Genomic DNA, 24,119 nt, shown 5'->3' with positions numbered 1-24,119 from the left:
TCTTCGTCAGCGAAAGCCAGTCGGAAGAGGAAGGTCTTGCAGGCCCTGCGGAATTGTTCAAGATCCAGCAGGGCCCTCATTTCCTCTGGAAGTTGGTTCCATAGGCTCGGGGCTACAGAGGAGAAGGCCCGGTTACGGGTACATTGCAGCTTCACCTCTCTCAGTCCGGGAGTAGTCAACAAGTTTTTTCCAGCTGACCTCAGTGCTCTCTGGGGTTCATATGGGGAGAGACGGTCCCTAAGGTAGACAGGTCCTCGACCATATAGGGCTTTAAAGGTAATGACCAGCACTTTGTAACGAACCCGATATATAACTGGCAGCCAGTGCAGCTCGCGCAGTCCAGGCTGTATGTGCTCCCATTTAGGAAGCCCCAGCAACAGTCTAGCCGCTGCATTCTGCACCAGCTGCAGCTTCCGGGTTCGGTACAGAGGCAGCCCCATGTAGAGGGCATTACAGTAATCCAGTCTCAAGGTGACCGTTGCGTGAAGTACCGTTGCCAGATCTTGGCGCTCTAGGAAGGGAGCCAACTGCCTTGCCCGCCTTAGGTGGAAAAAGGCTGACTTGGCGGTGGTTGCAATCTGGGCCTCCATTGATAATGAAGGCTCCAGTAAAACTCCCAGACTCCTAACCCGGTGCGCCGCTTTCAGCGGCGCCCCATCGAAGACCGGAAGAGGTATTTCCCCTTCCCGAGCGCCCCGACCCAGACAAAGGACTTCTGTCTTCGCTGGATTCAATTTCAGCCCGCTCCCCCTCAACCAAGTTGCCATATCCTGCAAGGCCCGGTCTAAATTCTCAGGGACGCAGTCAGGCCGGCCGTCCATCAGCAGATAGAGTTGGGTGTCATCTGCATATTGATGGCACCCAAGTCCGTATCTCCTGGCAATCTGGGCAAGAGGACGCATATAGATATTGAATAACATTGGTGAGAGAACTGCCCCCTGGGGCACTCCACAGTCCAGTGTGCGCCCCGGGACCGCTCGCCCCCAATAGCCACCCTTTGTCCCCGATCCTCGAGGAAGGAGGAGAGCCACTGTAAGGCAGACCCCTCACCCCTATGTCGGCGAGGCGGCAGGTCAGTAGCTGATGGTCGACCGATGGTCGACCATCAGGCCAATGGCCCATCCAGTCCAACACTCTGTGTCACACAGTGGCTAAAAAATCCAGGTGCCATCAGAAGGTCCATCAGTGGAGCCAGATCATTAGAAGCCCTCACGTTGTTGCCTCTCCCATGCACCAAGAATACAGAGCATTACTGCCCCAGACAGAGAGTTCCAACAGTATGCTGTGGCTAATAGCTACTGATGGACCTCTGCTCCATATGTTTATCCAAACCTCTCTTGAAGCTGGTTATGCTTGTAGCCACCACCACCTCCTGTGGCAGTGAATTCCATGTGTCAATCATTCTTTTGCTGAAGAACTTCCTTTTATCTGTTCTAACCTGAATGTTCAGCAATTTCATTGAGTGCCCATGAGTTCTCCTATTGTGAGAAAGGGAGAAAAGTACTTCTTTCTCTACTTTATCCATCCCATGCATAATCTTGTAAACTTCTATCATGTCACCCCTCAGTCAACGTTTTTCCAAGCTAAAGAGCCCCAAGAACATTTTCTTCATAGGGAAAGTGTTCCAACCCTTTAATCATTCTAGGCCGAGGTCAGACACACATAAACTGACAAGATGGGCATGGATGAAAGCCAGATGCATGTCGGATTTTATGCGGTTGTCCAAACATCAGCATCTGGCAATGGTCATTGGCTCGTTCATGTCCTGAACTGCCACAACTGAGACGCGGACTTTTTTGATAGTACATTAAATCCAGAATAAGAATGCTTCCGACGACTCCCGCGTGCACTTTCTATGTTTGAACGCTCCATTGTAGCCAAGTCTCCACAAGCGCACATCCGCTTCCCTGCGAGAGCCCACTCCAAATGATATCATTGCGCCAGCAATTGTTGATTCAGCCTTCCAACCTTCTGAGGTCATTAAAATATGTACCCAGCTTGCTGAGGGGAAAGTATAGATGACTGGGGAAGGCAATGGAAAACCACCCCATAAAAGGTCTGCCATGAAAACTTTGTGAAAGCAGCGTTACCCCAGAGTTGAAAACAACTGGTGCTTGCACAGGGGACCTTTCCTAAATGGGGGGGGAGGAGGCAGATTGCCCACCTTTGCTGTCTCCCTGCCAGGGGAGGAAGATGACCCACCTTTGCCATCTCCCCGCCAGGCGGAGAGACGGCAAAGAGAGTTGCCATGCTCCCCCCACATTTAAACACCATGGCGGGGTGTTTAAATGGGGGGGAGGAAGATCACCCACCTTTGCTGTCTCTCCGCCTGGCGGAGGTGTTTAAATGGGAGGAGGATCTCCCACCTTTGCTGTCTCCCCGCCAGGTGGAGAGACAGCAAAGAGAGTTGCTGTGCTCCCCCCCATTTAAACACCACTGTGTAGTGTTTAAATGGGGGGGGGGAGGAAGATCACCCACCTTTGCTGTCTCCCCGCCAGGCGGAGAGACAGCAAAGACAGCTCCTGGGCTTCCCCTTCCTTTCTGGGTGTTTAAATGGGGTGGGGCAGATCTCCCACCTTTTCTGGCACCTTTTAGGAAAAAAAAAAAGCCAAGCACAATATCCCACGTACTGTGCTTGCGCAAGTGTGGAATGCCATCTCAAAAAATGAGGTCCGGTTGAGACCTCTGATCAGCCAGCGACTGGACCAACGCTGCTTAGAACTGAAGGATGGAGGGATGTCTGATCAGGAAATTCGTTGTAAAAAAGCTGCGGGTATATTAGAGACGGGTTAGGGATGGATTTAATGGTGAGTGTGACGGTGGCCCTAGTTGCCCTTTTCTGTACTTTTCTCAATGCTATAGTATCTTCTTTGAGGTGCGGTGACCTGAATTGTACACAGTACTCCAAATGAGCCTGTGCCATCGATTTATACAGGGGCATTATGATACTGGCTGATTTGTTTTCAATTCCCTTCCTAATAATTCCCAGCATAGTGTTGGCCTTTTTTATTGTGAGGAACTCCAAAGGGATCTGTTGAGGCTGGGTGAGTGGGCGTCAACGTGGCAGATGTGGTTCAATGTGGCCAAGTGCAAAGTAATGCACATTGGGGCCAAGAATCCCAGCTACAAATACAAGTTGATGGGGGTGTGAACTGGCAGAGACTGACCAAGAGAGAGATCTTGGGGTCATGGTAGATAACTCACTGAAAATGTCAAGACAGTGTGCGTTTGCAATAAAAAAGGCCAACGCCATGCTGGGAATTATTAGGAAGGGAATTGAAAACAAATCAGCCAGTATCATAATGCCCCTGTATAAATCGATGGTGCGGTCTCATTTGGAGTACTGTGTGCAGTTCTGGTCACCGCACCTCAAAAAGGATATTATAGCATTGGAGAAAGTCCAGAAAAGGGCAACTAGAATGATTAAAGGGCTGGAGCACTTTCCCTATGAAGAAAGGTTGAAACGCTTGGGACTCTTTAGCTTGGAGAAACGTCGACTGCGGGGTGACATGATAGAGGTTTACAAGATATTGCATGGGATGGAGAAAGTAGAGAAAGAAGTACTTTTCTCCCTTTCTCACAATACAAGAACTCGTGGGCATTCGATGAAATTGCTGAACAGACAGGTTAAAACAGATAAAAGGAAGTACTTCTTCACCCAAAGGGTGATTAACATGTGAAATTCACTGCCACAGGAGGTCGTGGCGGCCACAAGCATAGCCACCTTCAAGAGGGGTTTAGATAAAAAAAAAGGAGCAGAGGTCCATCAGTGGCTATTAGCCACAGTGTGTGTGTGTGTGTGTATATATATAAAAATTTTTTTGCCACTGTGTGACACAGAGTGTTGGACTGGATGGGCCATTGGCCTGATCTTACATGGCTTCTCTTATGTTCTTATTGCAGTCACACATTGTCTCGACATTTTCAGTGAATTATCTACCACGACCCTAAGATCTCTCCCTTCGTCAGCCTCCACCAGTTCACACCCCATCAACTTGTATTTATAGCTAGGATTTTTGGTCCCGATGTGCATTACCTTGCACTTGGCCACGTTGAACCTCATTTGCCATGTTGACACCCACTCACCCAGCCTCAACAGATCCCTTTGGAGTGCCTCACAATCCTCTCTGTTTCTCACCACCATGAAAAATTTAGTGTCTTTCACAAACTTAAGCCACATCACTGCTTACTCCCAACTCCAAGTAATTAACAAACAAGTTAAAAAGCATGGGACCCAGTACTGAGTCCTGTGGCACCCCACTACTTACCACCCTCCCTAAGAAAATTGCCCATTTATACTCACTCCTGTTTCCTATTAATTAGTCACTTTTTAATCCACAAGAGGACTTGTCCTTTTACCTTTGACTCTTGAAGAAGAAGAAGATTTTGGATTTATATCCTGCCTTATTCTCTGAATCTCAGAGCGGTCACAATCTCCTCCACCTCTCCCCCCCCCCCAACAAACACCCTGTGAGGTAGGTAGGGCTGAGAGTGCTTTTACAGCAGCTGCCCTTTCAAGGACAGCTTCTATGAAAGCTATGGCTGACCCAAGGCCATCTCAGCAGGTACAAGTGGAGGAGTGGGGAATCAAACCCGGTTCTCCCAGATAAGAGTCCGCGCACTTAACCATTACACCAAACTGGCTCCCAAACGTGAGCTTACTTAGGAGCCTTTGATGAGGAACTTTATCAAAAGCTTTCTGGAAGTCAAGGTAAACAACATCTATTGGGTCCCCTCTGTCCACGAGTTTGTTCACCCTCTCAAAGAACTGGCAAACTACTCCAGTATCCTTGCCAAGAAAACCCCATGGACAGTAACACAAGGCTAAAAGATATGGCGCTGGAAGATGAGGCCCTCAGGTTAGAAGGTGCCCAATATGCTACTGGGGAAGAGCGGAGGGCAAGTCCAAGTAACCACAGAAAGAGTGAAGTGGCTGAGCCAAAGCCGAAAGGACGCTCAGCTGTGGATGTGTCTGATGGTGAAAGAACAGTCTGATGCTACAAAGAATAATACTGCATTGGAAAGTGGAATGTAAGATCTATGAATCAAGGTAAGCTGGATGCAGTCAATCAAGAGATGGCAAGACTGAACATCAACATCTTGGGAATCAGTGAACTAAAATGGATGAGATTGGGTGAATTTAACTCAGAGGATCACTATATCTATTACTGTGGGCAAGAGTCCCATAGAAAAAATGGTATGACCTTTATAGTTAACAAGAGAGTGAGGAAGGCAGTAATGGGATACAATCTCAAAAATTATCTCAGTCCATATCCAAGGCAAACCATTCAATATCACAGTAATCCAAGTCTATGCCCCAACCATGGATGCAGAAGAGGCTGAAGTGGACCAGTTCTATGAGGATCTACAGCACCTTCTAGAATTAACACCAAAAAAAAGATGTCCTCCTCATCATAGGGGACTGAAATGTCAAAGTAGGAAGTCAAAAGGTAACTGGAACAACTGACAAGTTTGGCCTTGGAGAACAAAATGAAGCTGGGCAAAGGCTAATAGAGTTTTGTCAAGAGAACAAGCTGGTCATAGCGAAAACCCTCTTCCAACAACCTAAAAGGCGACTCTACACATGAACATCACCTGATGGGCAGCACAGAAATCAGATTGATTATATACTCAGCAGCAAGATGGAGAAGCTCCTTACAGTCAGCAAAAACAAGACCTAGAGCTGACTGGCTCAGATCATGAGCTACTCAGTGCAAAATTCAGGCTTAAACTGAAGAAAACTGGGGAAGCCATTAGGCCATTCAGGTTTGACCTTGATCACATCCCTTATGAATATATAGTGGAGGTGAATAATAGGTTTAAGAAAGTAGAGCTGATAGACAGAGTGCCTGAAGAACTATGGACGGAGGTTTATGACATTGTACAGAAGGCAGCACACCATCCCACAGAAAAAGAAATGTAAGAAGGCAAAGTGGCTGTCTGATGAGCCTTTACAAATAGCTGTGGAAAAAAGGATAATAAAAGGCAATGGTGAAAAGGAAAGATTCACCCAACTGAATGCAGATTTTCGGAGAACAGCCAGGAGAGATAAGGAGGCTTTCCTGAAGGAACAATGCAAAGCAATAGAGAAAAATAACAGAATGGGAAGGACAAGAGATCTCTTCAAGAAAATTGGAGAAATCAAGGGAACGTTTTGTGCAAAGATGGCCATGATAAAGGACAAAAAGGGTAGGGACCTAACAGAAGCAGAAGAGATCAGGAAGAGGTGGCAAGAATACACAGAAGAATTATATAAGAAGGATCTCAATGTCCTTGACAACCATGACAGTGAATTGCTGACCTTGAGCCAGACATCCTGGAGTATGAAGTCAAATGGGCCTTAGAAAGCATTACTAACAACAAAGCGAGCGGAGATGACGGTATCCCAGTTGAGCTATTCAAAGTCCTAAAAGATGATGCTGTTAAAATTATGCACACATTAAGTCAACAAATCTGGAAAACGCAACAGTGGCCACAGGATTGGAAAAGATCAGTTTATATTCCAATCCCAAAGAAGGGTAATTCCAAAGAATGTTCAAACTATCGCACCATTGCACTCATTTCACATGCCAGCAAGGTCATGTTAAAGATCCTGCAAGCCAGGCTTCAGCAGTATGTAGATCGGGAACTACCAGAAGTTCAAGCTGGGTTTCAGAGAGGTAGAGGAACTAGAGATCAAATTGCCAACATTTGCTGGATTATGGAGAAAGCACGGGAGTATTAGAAAAACGTCTATTTCTGTTTCATTGACTACGCTAAAGCCTTTGATTGTGTGGATCACAACAAACTGTGGCAAGTCCTTAAAGAGATGGGAGAACCAGACCACCTCACATGTCTCCTGAGAAACCTGTATAAGGATCAAGAAGCAACTGTCAGAATGGGATATAGAACATCATGTGGAATGCTGGCCTGGATGAAGCAGAAACTGGAATTAAGATTGCCGGTAAAAACATCAACAACCTCAGATATGCAGATGACACCACTCTCATGGCAGAAAGTGAGCAGGACTTAAAGAACCTCTTGTTGAGGGTGAAAGAGGAGAGCACAAAAGTTGGCTTGAAACTCAACTTCAAAAAACCTAAGATCATGGCATCACACCATCACAACTTGGCAAATAGAAGAAGACATGAAAGTAGTGACAGACTTCACATTTCTGGGTTCCAGGATCACTGCAAATGGTGACTGTAGCCATGAAATTAAAAGACATTTGCTCCTTGGGAGGACAGCTATGGTGAACCTGGGCAGTATAATAAAAAGTAGAGACATCACCCTGCCAACAAAAGTCCGTATAGTCAAAGCGATGGTATTCCCAGTAGTAATGCATGGCTGTGAAAGCTGGACCATAAGGAAGGCCAAGCACAGAAGAATAGATGCTTTTGAGCTGTAGTGCTGGAGAAGACTCTTGAGAGTCCCTTGGACTGCCAGAAGATCAAATCAGTCAGTCCTAAGGGAAATCAACCCAGACTGTTCCTTGGAAGGTCAGATGCTAAAGCTGAAGCTCAAATACTTTGGCCACCAAATGAGAAGGGAGCACTCACTGGAGAAGATCCTGATGCTGGGAAAGACAGAAGGCGAAAGAAGAAGGGGATGGCAAAAGATGAGATGGCTGGACAGCGTTACTGATGTAACAAACACGAATTTGAGCAGACTTCGGAGGATGATGGATGACAGGAGGGCCTGACGTGACTTTGTCCATGGGGTCGCAAAGAGTTGGACTTGATTGTGTGACTGAACAACAACATCCAAGGGCTCCACTGCCTCCCTGGCTGGTTCCTGCTTCTAAAGTATTTGAAGAAATTTTTATTGTTGGTCTTTATGTTTTTTGCAATATGCTCCTCATAGTCCCTTTTTGCCTGCCTGATCACAGACTTGCATTTGATTTGCCACAGCCTGTGTTCCTTTTTATTAACCTCACTTGGACAAGCTTTCCACCACTTAAAAGAATCCTTATCTTTTACAGCTTCCATTAATTTGTTTGTTAACCATACAGGTCTTTTTCTATACATATTTGTGCCTTTCCTGACTTGCGGTATATATTTTATCTGACCTTCTAGGGTTGTAGTTTTAAATAGCCTCCAAGCTTCCCCAAGGGTTTTGACCCTATTTACCTTTCCTTTCAGTTTCCTCCTCAAATGTCTCCTCATCTCAAAGAAGTTACCTCTTTTAAAGTTAAAAGTGGTGGGGTTGGTCTTTTTGGGCAACTCTCTGTTTATACAAATGGTGAACTCAATAACATTATGGTCATTGCTCCCAAGCGGTGCAATTACTTTTACATCTCTCACCACATCTTGGGCATTATTTAGGACCAAGTCCAAGATCACCTCTCCCTTGGTAGGTTCCATGACCATCTGCTCCATAGCACAGCCATTGAGAGGGTCTAGAAACTCAATCCCTTTCTCCCAACCTGAACACATATTGACCCAATCAATGTGTGGATAGTTAAAATCACCTATGACACAGTTTTTGTGTCTAGCTGCTATCTTTAATTTTTTCATCATTTTATAATCATTCTCTATTATATATATTATATAGCTAGCAGACATGAGAGGTACAGGGCTCATGACTATTCTGAAGTCCCATCAAAAGAAACCAGCTTGTTCTGTCTCAAGGGAAAGAAGATGGTTCAATGCTGCAAGAAATTGTGCCCACTGGTACTCAAATGCATGTCCACACCCATGAAAACTAAAAATGTATTGGTTTAAAAAAAAACCCGCAAAAACTGAAGTTTGCATTATTGACACCCTAAACCCTGGGAATTCTTTGCCATCCTTTGTGGCATCTTTTAGTTTGAGTCCCTTACTCTGTAAGACCTGTCAACACCATGTCATAGGTGTTGATATCTACCATGATTTATTAGGAGGATTGGCAGTGACTCTGCCTCCCTCTAGGGGTGGAATTCAGATTAATCCTTATTACAGCTCTTATCCTCCTACCACCACTGGGCTCAGCCTTTGAACTAAGACCCTAAGGAAGCAGGATTTGTAGGGGAAAATTTTATCCAGTTAGGGTGTCTCCTGGCCATACTAGCTCAGAATAAGGGTAATGGCCACTAGCACCCTAGAAATGGAGTCTTTTATTCCAGGCTGTTTCTTTCCCAAAGATCAAACTCTGTGGTTTCTAAAATGATATTTATTTCACTATGTCTAATTAAGAATGAAGCACACAGATAGTTGAGTATTCTATAGTAGAGGGAAATACAGTAAAAGAGTGGCTAGAGAAAGAATCAAACATAAATCCCCACATGCCAAAATTAACTTACACGCTGAGGAACATCCCCCCTTCTCCTTGACTGAGAGTTGAGTCCCTCTGATTGAGCTTACTGAGGCTCATTCTTCTCTGAGGTTGCATGAGTGAATAAAGAGAAAGACTACATAAAGGGGCATGTGGCTGTGAACCTCTTTTTCTAGGACTGCAGCACTGCACCCTCCCTTCCATTTTGACCAATAACAACTGAGGAATTGGCTCTCCAGTTCCCCACCACAAACCAATTCGCCAATTACAGTGCCATTATGAATCACAGGCTTGCTCCCTCTGCCCTCCAATTTCGTGACGAGGCAAATTAGCTCTTTGGAGCCTTTACAGGTGAAAGCCTGATCTTCAGTCAGAAGAAATGTGACAGTTCAGTGGTTGCTTCACTGCCTGCTCTGAGCTTTCCCAAGGCATCTATCACACTAAAAGTGACACTTGGCTCTTCACGACTTAGTGCAGCTGGGATTTATTCCAGCAACGAAACTTGTATTAGTTTTGCATCAGAGCAACTTCCATTCATAACAAGCCTGACACATCTAGTTATTTTAAATAGTGGGCCCTAGCCTACCTAATTATTATTATTTATTATTATGGGATCTCATTTAACCTTTCAGTGTGTTAAGTTCTCACACTGTACTGCTGCATCATTAATGTTACAGCTATAGTCTGGTGGGTTTTTTTTCTGGGTTGTAACCAATATTCCCTCTAAGCTGCTGAGTCTTATGAGCAAAAATTCTACTTTGTGAGCTACTGGCATTAAAGTTGTGAGTTACTGCATAAATTAGTGTGCTCTGGGGGGTCACCTTCCTGAGCTAAGACAAAAATGTGTGAGCTGGAGGCTAAAAATTTGTGAGCTAGCCCACACTAACTCAGCTTAGAGGAAACACTGGTTGTATCCTGGTAACATTCCACTATGGTCAAGTATATGCAGAACGACAAGATGGGTTGGTGAACTGATCATTCTGCTTTGTGAAAGGTGACAAAATGGCCTCTCAGTTCCTTCCCATGCATTCATTCTATTAAGTTTCTTGTTTTATGAAGGGAATTCTCCTCACCTTTGGCTAATGGTTCCACAGTGATGATTTCGCTGCTGTTGCCCCTTCCTGCAGCTGTCACAGCCACCACCCAGACACTGTACTGCCGATTTCGACTCAGGTTGGGGATTCTGTAGGAAAATGAGTCAGGAGATGCTTCAAATTCACTGATTACCTGTGACAGAAGAAACAAAACTATAGTAAGCAAAATGCATATATATAAAGTAAAAGTAGAAGAGGCAAGAGTCTTTTTTTTTACCTTTTACTTGGCCTCCTTAAGTAAGACCAAGTCTCTTCAACTATCTATGGCAGACTGGAGAAGATGGTAATAAGAACTTACAATGGCAGTCATTAGTTCTTTCTAGTGGTATGCAAACTGTCTAAATGTACATACACACCAATTCATTTGAAAACTGATTCGATTTGTGAAAGGCTCTGATGACCATACTGCACCAGAGAATTGATGTTATATTGTACATTTCTTTGGTGATATTCAAAATTCATCACTGATGTGACAATGAAATACATTGTGGATCCTCATCCTCAGGTTTGTCTGCTTGCTGGGTTTCAAAAACATGTGATGGCAGCTGATTTTTGTAGCTAAACTTTGGTTATTTCAACCTACAGAAAGCAGAAGGGGACCTGGGGGATTGATTTCATGAGCAGAAAGGATATATGCCGGGACATTAAATCCCTCCTGAGGCTGAAGCCTGCATGATGTCCTTCAAGATCACTCTTTCTTGATCCTGATCCTGTATCAGAAGTGAGCCCAGTACACAGAGAAGGCTGCAGGGAGTGTATAGATGAGCAGAGCGCTGATTCTGCAACTTTTACTTGTTCTTCAGCTTGGACCCTCTCCTCTCTTTTAAACATGACAAATTAGGGTCTGCTGCTTATGTGTATGGCTCTGGATCCTTTATGTTAAAAACTATGGTTGGAATTTCTGTGCTGTAAATGCAAATACCTTTCAGTACCTCCACTGTATATTTTTACTTTGTTTTGTGATAATCTGTCTTGTTACAAACTTTATCTTTGTTTAAATCTGTCCCCAGTCATCTTCATTAATCAAAGCTTGCATTCCAGAACATGAATATTAGCCATTCATTTTTATTAATGTATCTCAGTATAGAGTAGTAGGACATGGTGACATTACATCTAAACAACAACACACAATTGGTTTATCATCTCCTATTCAACTTCAGAAAATTCTTGGATCATGATCAGTGATAGGAATTCCTGACTTTCATTTTATCAAGGTAACCTGTTAGGTAATCATTGTGCTTCTAGTATCTCTGCTGAGAAACTAACAACATTTCATCTAATGTGTGCTCTGGCAACTTATATTTTAGCATGACTAGATATTCTAGAATGACTATTATTCACCCAGTATGCTAGTATATACTATGGCCTCACACTTTCTAAGCACCGTTCGATTCAGAATCAGACTGAGACCCAAACTTGATATCAAAACTCTCTGTTGTGCTTATAAAACAAATTAAAGAAGTTTAATTTTTCAAAAAATAACTCATGGTAGTGGCGGGCACCAAGATAATTGAGTTTATGTATGTTAGAAGAAATCATACTATGAACAGAAAAAATCCAGCATGAAGAATGGGTACAATGCTAACTATATCTCCACTATATCTCAACTTATGACATTGCCAACAAAGCCAACCCAAGACATCACACCAACGTACCACAATGAAATAGATGACACCCAGTCTCCTCAAACTCTTCTCTCTCTTGCTCTAGACAAAAACAGGATGTGGTGGTGCAAAATTACATATGGCCTTTTGTTTTTAAAAAGCAACACTGGAACAGCAAAGAAGCAACAAAAGAGAAGAGGAGCCCCAAGTTGAAAAAAATTGGGAAAAGCAACTAATAATTAAGCAACTTTGCCCCAGAGTCAGAAACGACTGGTCCTTGCACAGGGGACTACCTTTACCTTTAATTATAAAGTTTGTATTTTCTAATCCTGAAACAACAATGTTCATAATCGAACAGCTGGCAGATGTTTCAGCTGATCTTGTGTGCTCAGAAGAATTGCTTTTCTAGAATAGTGCCACTTTACACCAACACTTTTATAAATATTGTGATTAATTCCATTTATCATTCATTTTACTACCACTTCTTCTTCTTAGCTAAATTTATATCCTGTTCTAAAAAAAGATAAGTATTGTTGCTGTTTTTGTTATTTTTACTACAAATACAAAATCTGGTGCATCACAACACTCCTCCCTGCCATCTTTATCCATATGAAATAACACAGAGGAAAATATTAGAAACAAAATCAATTATTTGCTGTTCCTTGCAGTAAATTTCCGCTCTCAGATAGGGTGATAGAACCTCCTTACTATTATATGGAGAGATTCTTTGTCAAACTGAGTGTTCTTTCCAGGAACATGGGGATGGTGAGAAAAGTCCACCTGTTCTTATTTATGCCCACTCACATTGTTCATTAAGATTAGATAATAGGAACCAGAGCTAAAATATCCCTCTGTGATCTTTGCTTCTCCAGCTCCATCACAAAGAGATGCTCAAGCCCCCTACCAGTTCAAGTTATGTTCTGCTCACCCAGCACACACAGGGAGTTGATTGTTTAGCAGGCAGTTTGGGTTGTTCACCAACAGCTCAAGCCTGTTCACCAGGTCATTTCTGTTCAATAAATACATGGTGCACATTAACCCCACCCATAGATTTACTAAGCTCTGAGATCAGTTGTTTAAATGAAAAAAGACAGTCATATGTAAATGTATAAACATGTGCACATTTTTTTTTGTTTTCAAATTTTTTATTACGTTTGGGTATAAAAAGGGAGAATAATGCGGGGTTACAGAAGCAAAAATAAAGGGGGAGGTACAAGATAGAGAAACAAAAAAGAGAAAAGAGAAAAGAAATATATCTGTTATATTTCTACCTCAAAGCATAATACCAAATTCCTTCTACCTGCAAGTCTTTAAATTTTTACCTAGTATAACCATTAAATTTTACAGTCTTATTATTTCATTATATACTTTTAACTATTCTATTGCTTATGATATAAATCTAAACTATTCATCTTCAGTACATACAAGTGAGAAAAACAGAAAAGTCAATCACAAAACAGAACTATCTGGTTAAATTTAGCAATATTAAAAATAAAAGCTAACTAGTTAATATAATAGTATTAGCAATTAAGATAAGCATAAAAGATAAATATAGTTTCTTTATCCTTAATACTAACTTACTTGTTTCTAGCAGAGGAGATAAAAAAGAACAAAACAATACAATTCTTGGTCTATTTCATTGTAAACAGTTTCTCCAGTCAAAAATATCAGGAGTAGATCTTTAAGATTACAAAATATTTGTGATGTCTGCCTTGTTACAAATTGACCCAAATTTATTGTTTATCTACTTGGAATATTTAAAATTCTTTAAAAACTTTTGGAGACTATAAGTCCTATTTTCATATCACTCTAAGAAGCACGTTGATATGCAGTATCATCTCCCACACTTGTTTATTTTTACCTAGAGAAAAAATCAAACCATCTCCATAGCCCACTCTCTTTTACATTGCTCTATTTAGCTTCTGTAAATGAAAATAACAAATGGAAGAGAAACATCCAGATTCCAAAAGCCTCGCTTGCCATTTCAAAATCGCATGCCAGTTCCCTTTTATTGATTCCATGTTAACCGATTACATGAAGAAAAAGCAGTTTATGATCCCTTCTTCTTGCAGTCTTTCCAAGTCTTGATTTTTTTGCTGAAATCTGCCCCTTCTCCCCTTGGCACATTCATCTGTTTTGCTGAGGGTGATAAGGCCCCCACATCGTCACTTCCTGTGAAAACTTTAATCAGTCTTGATTTCCACCTCTACTTTGTAACTGCGCACATTGTCTTCATATTGATTTCCTTTGGCACCTTTCCCAACGGATCTTTATCCATTTTTCTTGACTCAGCAGACATCACTGGGGTCTCTTTTCCACTCTGCTCATATAAATTTTCAGTTTCACTGTATTTCAGAATAAAGGTTTCTGAATTTCCTGCTTTAAGGAGATTATGGTAATCGTAACATCTTTTTTATCAAACACTTCAATTTGCAACATCACTTCTCCACAGAATAACTCAGTCTGATAATCAAAGTTAAAAAGTAGCTCAAAGCCCCAGTTAGCCCTTCCTTCTAAATCCCCTCCAGCCATGAGCTTTTCTCCTGCTTTTCAATTGTAGTCGTTTTAGTCTCAATCAAGCATCACATACATTTCTCTTAAAAATATATCCCGTTTTTATTCAGACTGTATTGTAACCAGTTGTTGATCTCATTATAGCTTGTTTAAATGTAATCCAAATCAGTTTGAATATCTGTGCTCAGTTCCAATTTAAGTTATTGAAAATTCTCAAGTTTGTTTTTTGTCTTTTTGAAGGCTCCCTTGCGGAGAAGGGGGGGGATTATCCTCCTTCTCCCCTTTCTTTTTGAACAGTTCCAATTGTTGTTATGTTAAAAGATCCATTAGCCAGTAGTAGTAGAAAGCAGACTTACTTGCATGCTAGAGTTTCAGCGATTAAGGTAGAAGAATGATGCATCAAAAACTTGTTAAGAGAAGAAAGCAGTCGGGCATTCACCTCTTGCTGCCATAATGGCGACCACGATGGCGGAGCACTGGAGCAGACAGGAAGAACAGGGAACAACTGCCATTGTTATCCTGTCTCCTGTAAAGTTCCTTGCTGTCAGGAGACCCCTTCAGGGTCCCCCTCGAGATGCTGTGGCTGCAGCACCCCTCCTACTGCCCGTTTCAGGGGAGTCGTTGGAGCTGAGATTTGCAGACCACCACTGAGCTCGAAGCACTGAAACCCGGAAGTTCTGTGCACATTTTTAAAATAAACTTCCTGTTTGTTTTTTGATGAATTGATGTCTGACAGACATTAAATTAATGGCTGCCAGTCTGTCTAAATTTATGGCTTTGTCGTGTATCCTCCTCCCATGGGTGTTTTCTACGAGTTTTTTACATAATATAACAATTGTGTGACATCAAGCCACAATCAGCTCTAGGCAACCCCAAGACCATGAGATTAGCAGAAGTGGTTTGCTATTGCCTTCCTCTGCATAGCAGCCCCAACTTCTTCTGCATAGCAACCCACCTAGTACTGGCCATAGCCAATTCTCCTTAGAGTGAAAACTCCAAGGAGATCAGGTTTAGATTTGCCAGCCTCCAGGTGTTGCCTGAAGATCTCCCGCTTTTACAACTGATCTCCAGCTGGCAGAGATAAGCTCCCCTGAGTAAATGGTTGCTTTAAAGGGTGGATTCTATGGCATTGTACCATGCTGAGGTCCCTCCCCTTCCCAAACCCCATACTCTTTCTGCTCCCCCCCCCCCCAAAAAAAAGTCTCCTGGTATTTTCCAAGTAAAATCACATTGTAACTCAGGTAGCAAATCTTAGTTATCCCTTTTAGTGTGTGATAGCTCACTGTTTCCTTTTGTCACAAAAGCAGTAACTGAGAAGAAGATATTAGGTTCGGCTGGGATGTTAGATTGCTTTCTATCACCTTGGTGCCACTTAATTTCCTGACCCAAATCAATTTTACCAAATATGCAGGTGCAAAAGAGGCAGCTAGGCAGAAAAAAAACCTTCCCACCACAGCTGCTCAGTGCTTACTACTGTGCCTAAGTTAGACAGTGAAGGTGAGATAAACCAAGTTCATGAGTAATCGCAGCTGTTGAACCCTGCCAAACATATTCATTACCAGGTTCTCAGCATGTCTGTCTATCACCCTCAGACACTGGGAGCTTTCCTGCTCTGTCAAAAGACTGCCATTTTCCCATTAATTCCCCTTATGTCTGAAACAGCTTCTCAGAACAACTGTTTAATTATGCTACTCTCATTTCCTTCAAATCTTACCTCAAAAACCAGTTTTTTCCATTAAGCCTTTGGTGCAAAACTTGGCCCAAGAAGAAAAAAGAAAAAGAAAAAAAGAGGTGCAGTGGAAATACATGCCACTGAAAGGAATGAATATATCCCAGTTTATCCTCAACTCCACCTCCCTCCTTCCCACCTTGGCTCCTGTATGTCATATCCTAGACCGCAAGCTCTTTCAGGCAGTCTTATACTCTGTAAAATTCCATGCACATGGATGTCTTAGTATAAATGACTACATAAATAAACAAGTAAATAACAAAATAACATCTCTCAAGAGTGTATACATAATCATTATGAAATCTGTAGGACATGGGAATAACAATTTAGAATTGAAATGGAAGTAAAAATCTCAGAAATTTTAAAATAAGATTACTTAGTTGAAACTCCATTTTATTGTTGTAATAGAGACATCTTTTTCACTCTTAGTAAGGGAAAAAATCTAAAGCTTGAAATTAGATGCTCTAAAACATACAAAAAGTCTTTTTAATAATGCTGTGACACAGCAGGGGCCTAGCAAGGCCTTCTACTGACTGCTACCACTGGTAAGGGTCTGCATGGGAGGGCCTAGAGCACCCAACCACCCTTGTCTTCCTTATTAATAAGTACCTCTTAACTGTGACCAAGGATACGTAAGGACTCAGGCAGTATAACAACAAAAGAAGTTTATTATTAGTGCTCTAAAACAATAAGTGGGTGATAAAGGTTTAGAGCTATAGTGAATTAGGGTTGCCAAGTCCAATTAAAGAAAAATCTGGGGACTTTGGGGGCGGAGCCAGGAGACTTTGGAGGTGGAGCCAGAAGACATTGGGGGTGGAGCCAGGAACAAGGGTGTGACAAGCATAATTGAACTCCAAGGGAATTCTGGCCATCACATTTAAAGGGACAGCACACTTTTTTAAATGCCTTTCTTCCATAGGAAATAATTAAGGATAGGGGCACCATCTTTTTGGGCTCATAGAATTGGACCCTCTGGTCCAATCATTTTGAAACTTGGGGGGTATTTTGGGGAGAGGCACTAGATGCTATACTAAAAATTTGGTGCCTCTACCTCAAAACATAGCCCCCCCAGAGCCCCAAATACCCATGGATCAATTCCCTATTATTCCCTATGGGAATCATTCTCCATAGGGAATAATAGAGTGCTCAGTAGACATTTCCCTCCCCCACATGCTTTCTAAAGGGGGGGGAGGCCTCCAAACCAGGGAATCCCCTGCCCCCTCCCTCTCTCTCACACACAAATACTTACTAGATCTTCTTCCTGCAGAACTTTACTTGCCGTGAAAACGAAAGCAAAAGAAAGGGAGGGGCTGTTCTCCATGGAAACTATTACTGACCCTTTCCAATGAAGCCCTTCCTTTTTCCTGCGCAGCCTTAAAAGCACACATTTTACAAACGGATCAGGAGCTCTACAACTACATGATGCCTACACACATGTTCTCCCCCCCCCACTTCCGGATTTTTGGAGAGCTGGGGAGGAGGCCGCAAATTCGGGGGTCCCCCGCCAGGGCGGGGGGGGGGGGGTTGGGAAGCCTATAGTGAATATGAAACAGTAAAGGTTGGTGCAAATAAACAAAAGCCATGATGTGTTTGGCTATACAGTCCCTACTCTAATACCAAAACTCACTGCCTCCCTTGGGTGAGGGATCCTCCTACTGCCTGTTCCAGAGAGCATTCCTTCTCTGTCTGCAACCTCTCTAGACAGGGAACCTCTCTGCCTGCAGCCTCTCTAGGAAAGAACACACCCTGTCTGTGCTTGGCCCTTTTTATGCTCTTTTCCCAGGTCCTACCTCTTCTTGGCTACTTCCCCTCCAAAACCTTGCCACCCAATCAGAAGAACAGAAGGAATCCTGGGAAATGTAGGCTTTCTTTAGTAACTCCTAGGCAGGCTTCTCTGGATCCTGTAGGCCTCACTAGGCCCAGGATCATGACAAATGTTGATTGTGATAGATAGCAGAAACAAGGTCCAAACTTTTACATGTTTAGTACACTTCAAAAGACTGTCCCTTCTGTCAGAAAGGGGCTAAAAGTCTCCACAAATGCCTTCCATCCTCACCCCCCCACAAGATTTTTACTTTGAATATTGAGGAGGTGGTCACCTATTACCACAGTATCTTTTTGCATTGTGATTTAGGCTTTCCAATTCCCAAGTCCCAATGAGGGATCCCTCAGTTTTGCAGGCTCCTTCCCACCCTCAGTCAGTTGGCCAGTGGGGGGAAACCCTGCTCCAACAGCCACTATGTGCCTTTCTACTTCAGAAAGCTATTAGAAGCTTGGAAACTGCTTGCCTTTTAGAAAGTCTGTGTGCATTTAAATCTGTTGGAGTCAGTCTTAATGGGGACATGGTGAGCCAGCAGAACAACATGGCTACTCCCAGTAAACTGCTAGAAAGGAAGGGAAACCAGCACAATGAACGGAGGGTTTATTTTACAATCCTTTCAGAAGTTGCTTGCACAGTAAAATAGAGAGTACAGAGTAAACTAGAACCTTTGGTTTCCAAGTATTAATCTGAATAACTTGGTTGAATATACAGCAGATGGTTACATTCAACAACTCTGTGAGTAAATTGCCTCAGTAAGATTACAAAAGTGTGGGATTGCAAACTATTTATTTTGGCTGCTCTGTGTGTGTGTGTGTGTGTGTGTGTGTGTGTGTGTGAGTGAGAGAGAGAGAGAGAGAGAGAGAGAGAGACATTGAGAGGGAGGGAGGTTGAGAGAGTACGTGCAGCTGCTGGGGAATGAGGAAATAGACTATTCAGGGGAACTGCACTGCTGTATTTTTATTTATTTTAGGGAATGTGAAAGTCTCCTGGCTCCACCCCCAATGTCCCCAGATATTTTCTGAAGTAGACTTAGCAACTCTATTGTGATTTCTTTGTAGGCTATCATTTTAAATTAAAACACTTATTATCATAGAAAGCCAAAGTTTGTTACTGAAAAATGGAATTTTAAACAGAAAAAGAAGCATTCAGAAATGGGCAGAAGGAAAAAGAGTACTAAACTCTTTTTCAAATAGTTAGCAAAGATTGCACATGATCCGTTTTAAATCAATGTGAAACAAGGTTACCACAGTTCAGGACTTCTTCCCCCTCTCACTAATCAGGAAAACATAATATTGTAATGAGGTCATCTTATTTCAGTGTCCTAACACAAGGGTAAAATGGAAGATGAGAACCAAAAAACAATACCTTGAAAGGAAAGTTTCAGAGACCAAACTCTAAACATGCTATCCATTTACAGTGTTGCTCCACTTTAACAGCTCTACGCTTCTAGACTCAACCATCACACAAAATGAACAGCAGTTTTATTTTTTATCAAATGGCCTACTTAGTGAATGGTAACAAACTGACATGATTTAACAGGGTTCCTCTCTAATGGCGAATATATGAATTAATTCAAATACCCCTTCTTATGGGAAAGCAGGAGATTTTTCATAAGGAAACAGATTTCTAGAGCAATTCTAAGGTTCAGTGGACATAGAAGAGTATAACTCTTTTTAGGACTGCAATTACTGAGGAATGCAATTCCTTGTGAAAGCTTCACCAGAATTACAGATATCTCAATTAAAAATCCAATAAGGGCCAAATTATTTGAATGTAACATGCAATCTTAAAGTGGGTTGCTAGTACTGGGTTGGAAAATACCAGCAGATTTTAGGGGTAGAGCCTGGAGTGGGCAGGGTTTGGGGAGAAGAGGGACTTCAGTGGGGTATAATGCCATTCGCCATGGTTGACCAAAGAAGTTGAGTGCTCTTGCTCAGTGTCATATCCAGAGCTTGGCTTTGGGAAATAGACGTAGGAGTGCTGCCAGCATTGCTACAAAGGTTGAAGGGGTGGGGGGGTCAGCCTGTCAGTGCTCAGACCATACGCCGCATGCTGCATCAAATTAGTCTGTAGGGCTGTCATCCCAGAAGGAAGCCTCTTCTAAAGATGATCCACAAGAAAGCCTGCAAACGGTTTGCTGCAGACAAGCAGACTAAGGACATGGATTTCTGCAACCATGTCCTGTGGTCCAATGAGACCAAGATAAACTAATTTGAAGATTTCAGGTTTTCATGGCTGGTAACATTATTGGGGTTTGTAGAATCTTTCGGGATCAAGTGCCATGTTCTACTGGAGAACGTTTTTCTTCCAGACGTTTCGTTCTTGGCTGCGGAGAACATCCTCAGTGGCGTTGCAACCAGAGCAGGCACTCTGACCTTCTTGGCTGCTGTGCATTGAGTGAGGCCAGGGCTGCTGGAGAGCTGCTATTTCTAGGCTGGAGGGGGTGTGGTGAAAGGGCAATAGGTTTGTGGATGTGCCCATTGTTTGGTGGGGCTTCCTGGAAGGGTAGTGATAAGGAAACTGGCTGTTGAATGTGACCATTGTTCTGTGTTAATTGCTGGGAGGGTTGGAAGGGGTGTGAAGAAAAGGAAGAAGGTTGTTGACTGTGCTGATTGTTCTGTGGAATGTGCTGGTTGTTCTGTGAATTTCTGCAATTTATAGTCTGTAGGGTGTTTTGCAGAGCTGGATACCAAGATTGGTAGATGGAAATGCCTTCTTCCTTTCTGTTAAAGTTGTGCTGGTGTTTGTAAATCTCAAAAGCTTCTCTGTTCAGGCGGGTATGATAATGTGAGGCCGTAGAAAGGACTTCAGTTCTTTCAAAGTGAATGACGTGGTCTCCTTCTTGAAGTGCATGTTCAGCTACAGCTGATTTTTCTGGCTGAAACTAGCGACAGTGTCTCTTGTGTTCGGTGAGGCGGGTGTTGATACTGTGTTGGGTAGTGCCAATGTATACTGCACCACAGGAGCAGGGTATTTTGTAGACTCCAGGGTATTTTGTAGACTTTCAACCCCTGATGGACTGTCCAAGCATGTCTCCAGACCTAAACCCTATTGAGCATCTATGGGGTATCCTGAAATGGAAGGTGGAGGTGTAAAAGGTCTCTAACATCCACCAGCTACGTGACATCGTCACGGAGGAGTGGAAGAGGACTCCAGTGGCAACCTGTGAAGCTCTCGTGAACTCCATGCCGAAGAGCGTTAAGGCAGTGCTGGAAAATAAAGGTGGTCACACAAAATATTGACACTTTGGGCCCCATTTGGACATTATCACTTAGCGATGTGCTCACTTTTGTTGCCAGCAGTTTAGACATTAATGGCTGTGTGTTGCGTAATTTTGAGGGGACAGCACATTCACACTGTTGTACAAGCTGTAGACTCACTACTTTACATTGTAGCCAAGTGTCATTTCTTCAGTGTTGTCACATGAAAAGATATACTTAAATATTTACAAAATATAAGGGGGTGTACTCACTTCTGGGACATACTGTAGCAGCTGTGCAGGGTCCCAATTTGAATAAAAGAAGAGTGGTTGGGCTGTTAGTGGTGAAATGAAGTTTAGCAAGCCTTAAGATTAACAGTTTATATTTTTAGGGCCCTCTCCAAACCCCACCCTCTAAAGGCTCCATCCTCAAAATCTTCAGGTGTTTCAAAACCTGGAGCTGGCAACCTAATGCACGTAAAGGATGGAGTAGACGGTGTGTGTGTGTGTGTGGGCGAAAGCATCCTTTTACTACTTTGAGAGATTATGGGGAAATATGAACTCCACTCTTCTATTCATAAGATTAACAAAGGCTTGCTACTATAGGGAGAGGTATTTGTGAATTTCCTGCATTGTGCAGGGGGTTAGACCTGAAGGTCCCTTCCAACTCTATAATACTGTGATTCTATAGTATTACATATGTTCTAAATTGCAAACCAGGATGGATAAGAAGTTGAGACTGAAAAATGGCTGCAGGGGAGGGAGAAAAATTAGATGTGGAGATTAAATGGCAGATTTAAGGAGGGGAGCAAAATGGAGAAGAAAAGTGTGGTGAAAGAGTTGAAGTAGTATACGAAAAGACAAGATTTTAAAATTATTATTTTTGCTACCACACACTAACAGGGCTGCCCCTTCACAAGATCTGTCTGTGCAGGAGCTAGGTGAAACTAAAGAAAGAAAGAAACAATAGAGAATGACCATATGAACAGGCTGCATCCGGACAGTGACTGGAACTTGTCCTGGCAGGTCTTGCCTTGTTCCAGTAAACTTCCCAGCCTCCCGCTGTGGGTGGGGGTTCCTCCAGTTTTGGTGCCCCAACTGCTGGCATGGAGCTGCTGGAAGGGAATTCCCACCTCCAAAAAGCTCTAGGGTGTTCAGCACGTCAACTTCACTTCCGGGTGACAGTATCACACTGGACACATCATGCAGGGGCTGCTCTAGCAATTTTGGTAAAAACTCTATGGCAGGGCAGTAGGGCAGTTTCAAAAGTTTTTATTCGTTTCAGAAAAGTTCGCAGTTTCAAAAGTTTTTATTAGTTTCAGAAAAGTTCAGAAAATAGGGAACAGAAAAAAGGAGGGGTAAAAGCACAGTACATTCTGGTCTTATTTTTGTCAAATACTTTCCAAAATCAAAAGGATAGTTCTACCATATTTTCTTAACATATGTTCTCTCTTGTTATTATTTTAATCTAAACGATATATATATATATATATATATTCCATTTTAAAGTTATATAATATAGATGTTTAGTTATATTCTAGTAGTTTACCAATTTTAGTCAAAATTTGAAAATTCGATTAAAGATAAATATTATTATATAAGCACAAAAAAAGAAAAAGAAATCAGATCACACCAAAGAATCTTGAGAGTCTTGTGTGTCCAACCAAATATAGAATTTCATCCAGTTTTTTCTCGCTTCTTCTTTAGATTTCCCCGCCATCAATTGAGATAAAAAGTCGAGCTCTGCAGTCTCCAAAACTTTTCCCATCAAATCCATTTTCAAAGGAATTTCCTGACATTTTCATCTCTGCACCAAAAGAATTCTAGCTGCAGTGTTAAAATGTGCCAACATGTGTCTCATTGCTTTAGAATAGTCCTCTGGAAATATATTCAATAAAAAAAGTTCTGCTTTAAAATGTATCTGAGTTTTCATAATCTTCTGTAACATTTCGTGTACCATTTTCCAGTAGCCTTTCACCATCTCACACATCCACCACATATGGCAAAAAGTACCAACTTGTTTGGTGCACTTCCAATATTTATTAGACATGTTAGTATAGATCTTGCACAGTTTCTGTGGGGTCAAGTACCATTTATAAAACATTTTATAGAGGTTTTCTTTAAAAGTCACTGACCTGGTTAGTTTAACATTGATTTTCCACAATCTTTCCCACTGTAATGTTGTAGCCAAAATTTTTCACCCATTGAACCATGCAATCCTTTACAACTTCATCTTGTGTCTTCATTTGAAGTAGATATGCATATAGTTTGGAAATTAAATTTTCCTGTGGTCCCAAAAGAATGTTTTATTTATTTTATTTATTTATTTAGAATTTATATCCCGCCCTTCCCACAAGTGGCTCAGGGCGGCTTCCAGCATTAGATCCAACATAAATTAAACAATATTTAAACATGTAAGGGAATAACTTTAAAACAGATAAAACAGATAAAACCATAAAAATTAATAAATACTCCAATATATACAGAGATCTGGCAGCTTGCATTAAAATTCTCAAGCTAGGTGTAGGCTAACCGGAAGAGGGTTGTTTTACAGGCCCTGCGGAACTGAACAAGGTCCCGCAGGGCCCTCACCTCTTCCGGTAGCTGATTCCACCATGTAGGGGCCATAACAGAGAAGGCCCTTTCTCTTGTGGCTTTCAAGCGGGCTTCTTTTGGCCCAGGGACAGTAAGGAAGTTTTGTGATCCCGACCTCAGTACTCTCTGGGGAACATGCGGGGAGAGACGGTCCTTCAGGTAGACAGGTCCCAAGCCATATAGGGCTTTAAAGGTGATAACCAGCACCTTGTACCGAACTCGGTATATCACTGGAAGCCAGTGCAGAGTCCGAAGACCCGGCTGAATGTGCTCCCACTTTGGGAGGACCAATAACAGCCGGGCCGCGACATTCTGCACCAGCTGCAATTTC

At 42.4% G+C, this 24,119-nt stretch overlaps 1 protein-coding gene across 4 annotated transcripts in view; it reads right to left on the bottom strand.

Annotated features, from left to right (window-relative positions):
- The window catches only part of DSCAM (DS cell adhesion molecule), an 805,927-nt gene that overhangs the window by 113,679 nt on the left and 668,129 nt on the right, over positions 1-24,119 (bottom strand). For all 4 annotated transcript variants that reach the window (XM_060234239.1, XM_060234240.1, XM_060234242.1 and 1 more), the window contains exon 21: positions 10,305-10,458. In XM_060234239.1, coding sequence (XP_060090222.1) covers positions 10,305-10,458 — 154 coding nt within the window. The remainder of the gene's footprint in view (positions 1-10,304; positions 10,459-24,119) is intronic.

This window comes from Heteronotia binoei, chromosome 3 (genome assembly GCF_032191835.1).
Source record: "Heteronotia binoei isolate CCM8104 ecotype False Entrance Well chromosome 3, APGP_CSIRO_Hbin_v1, whole genome shotgun sequence".
NCBI lineage: Eukaryota > Metazoa > Chordata > Lepidosauria > Squamata > Gekkonidae > Heteronotia > Heteronotia binoei.
Note: the sequence above shows the minus strand (reverse complement) of the source record. Positions and strands in the feature narration are given on the sequence as shown.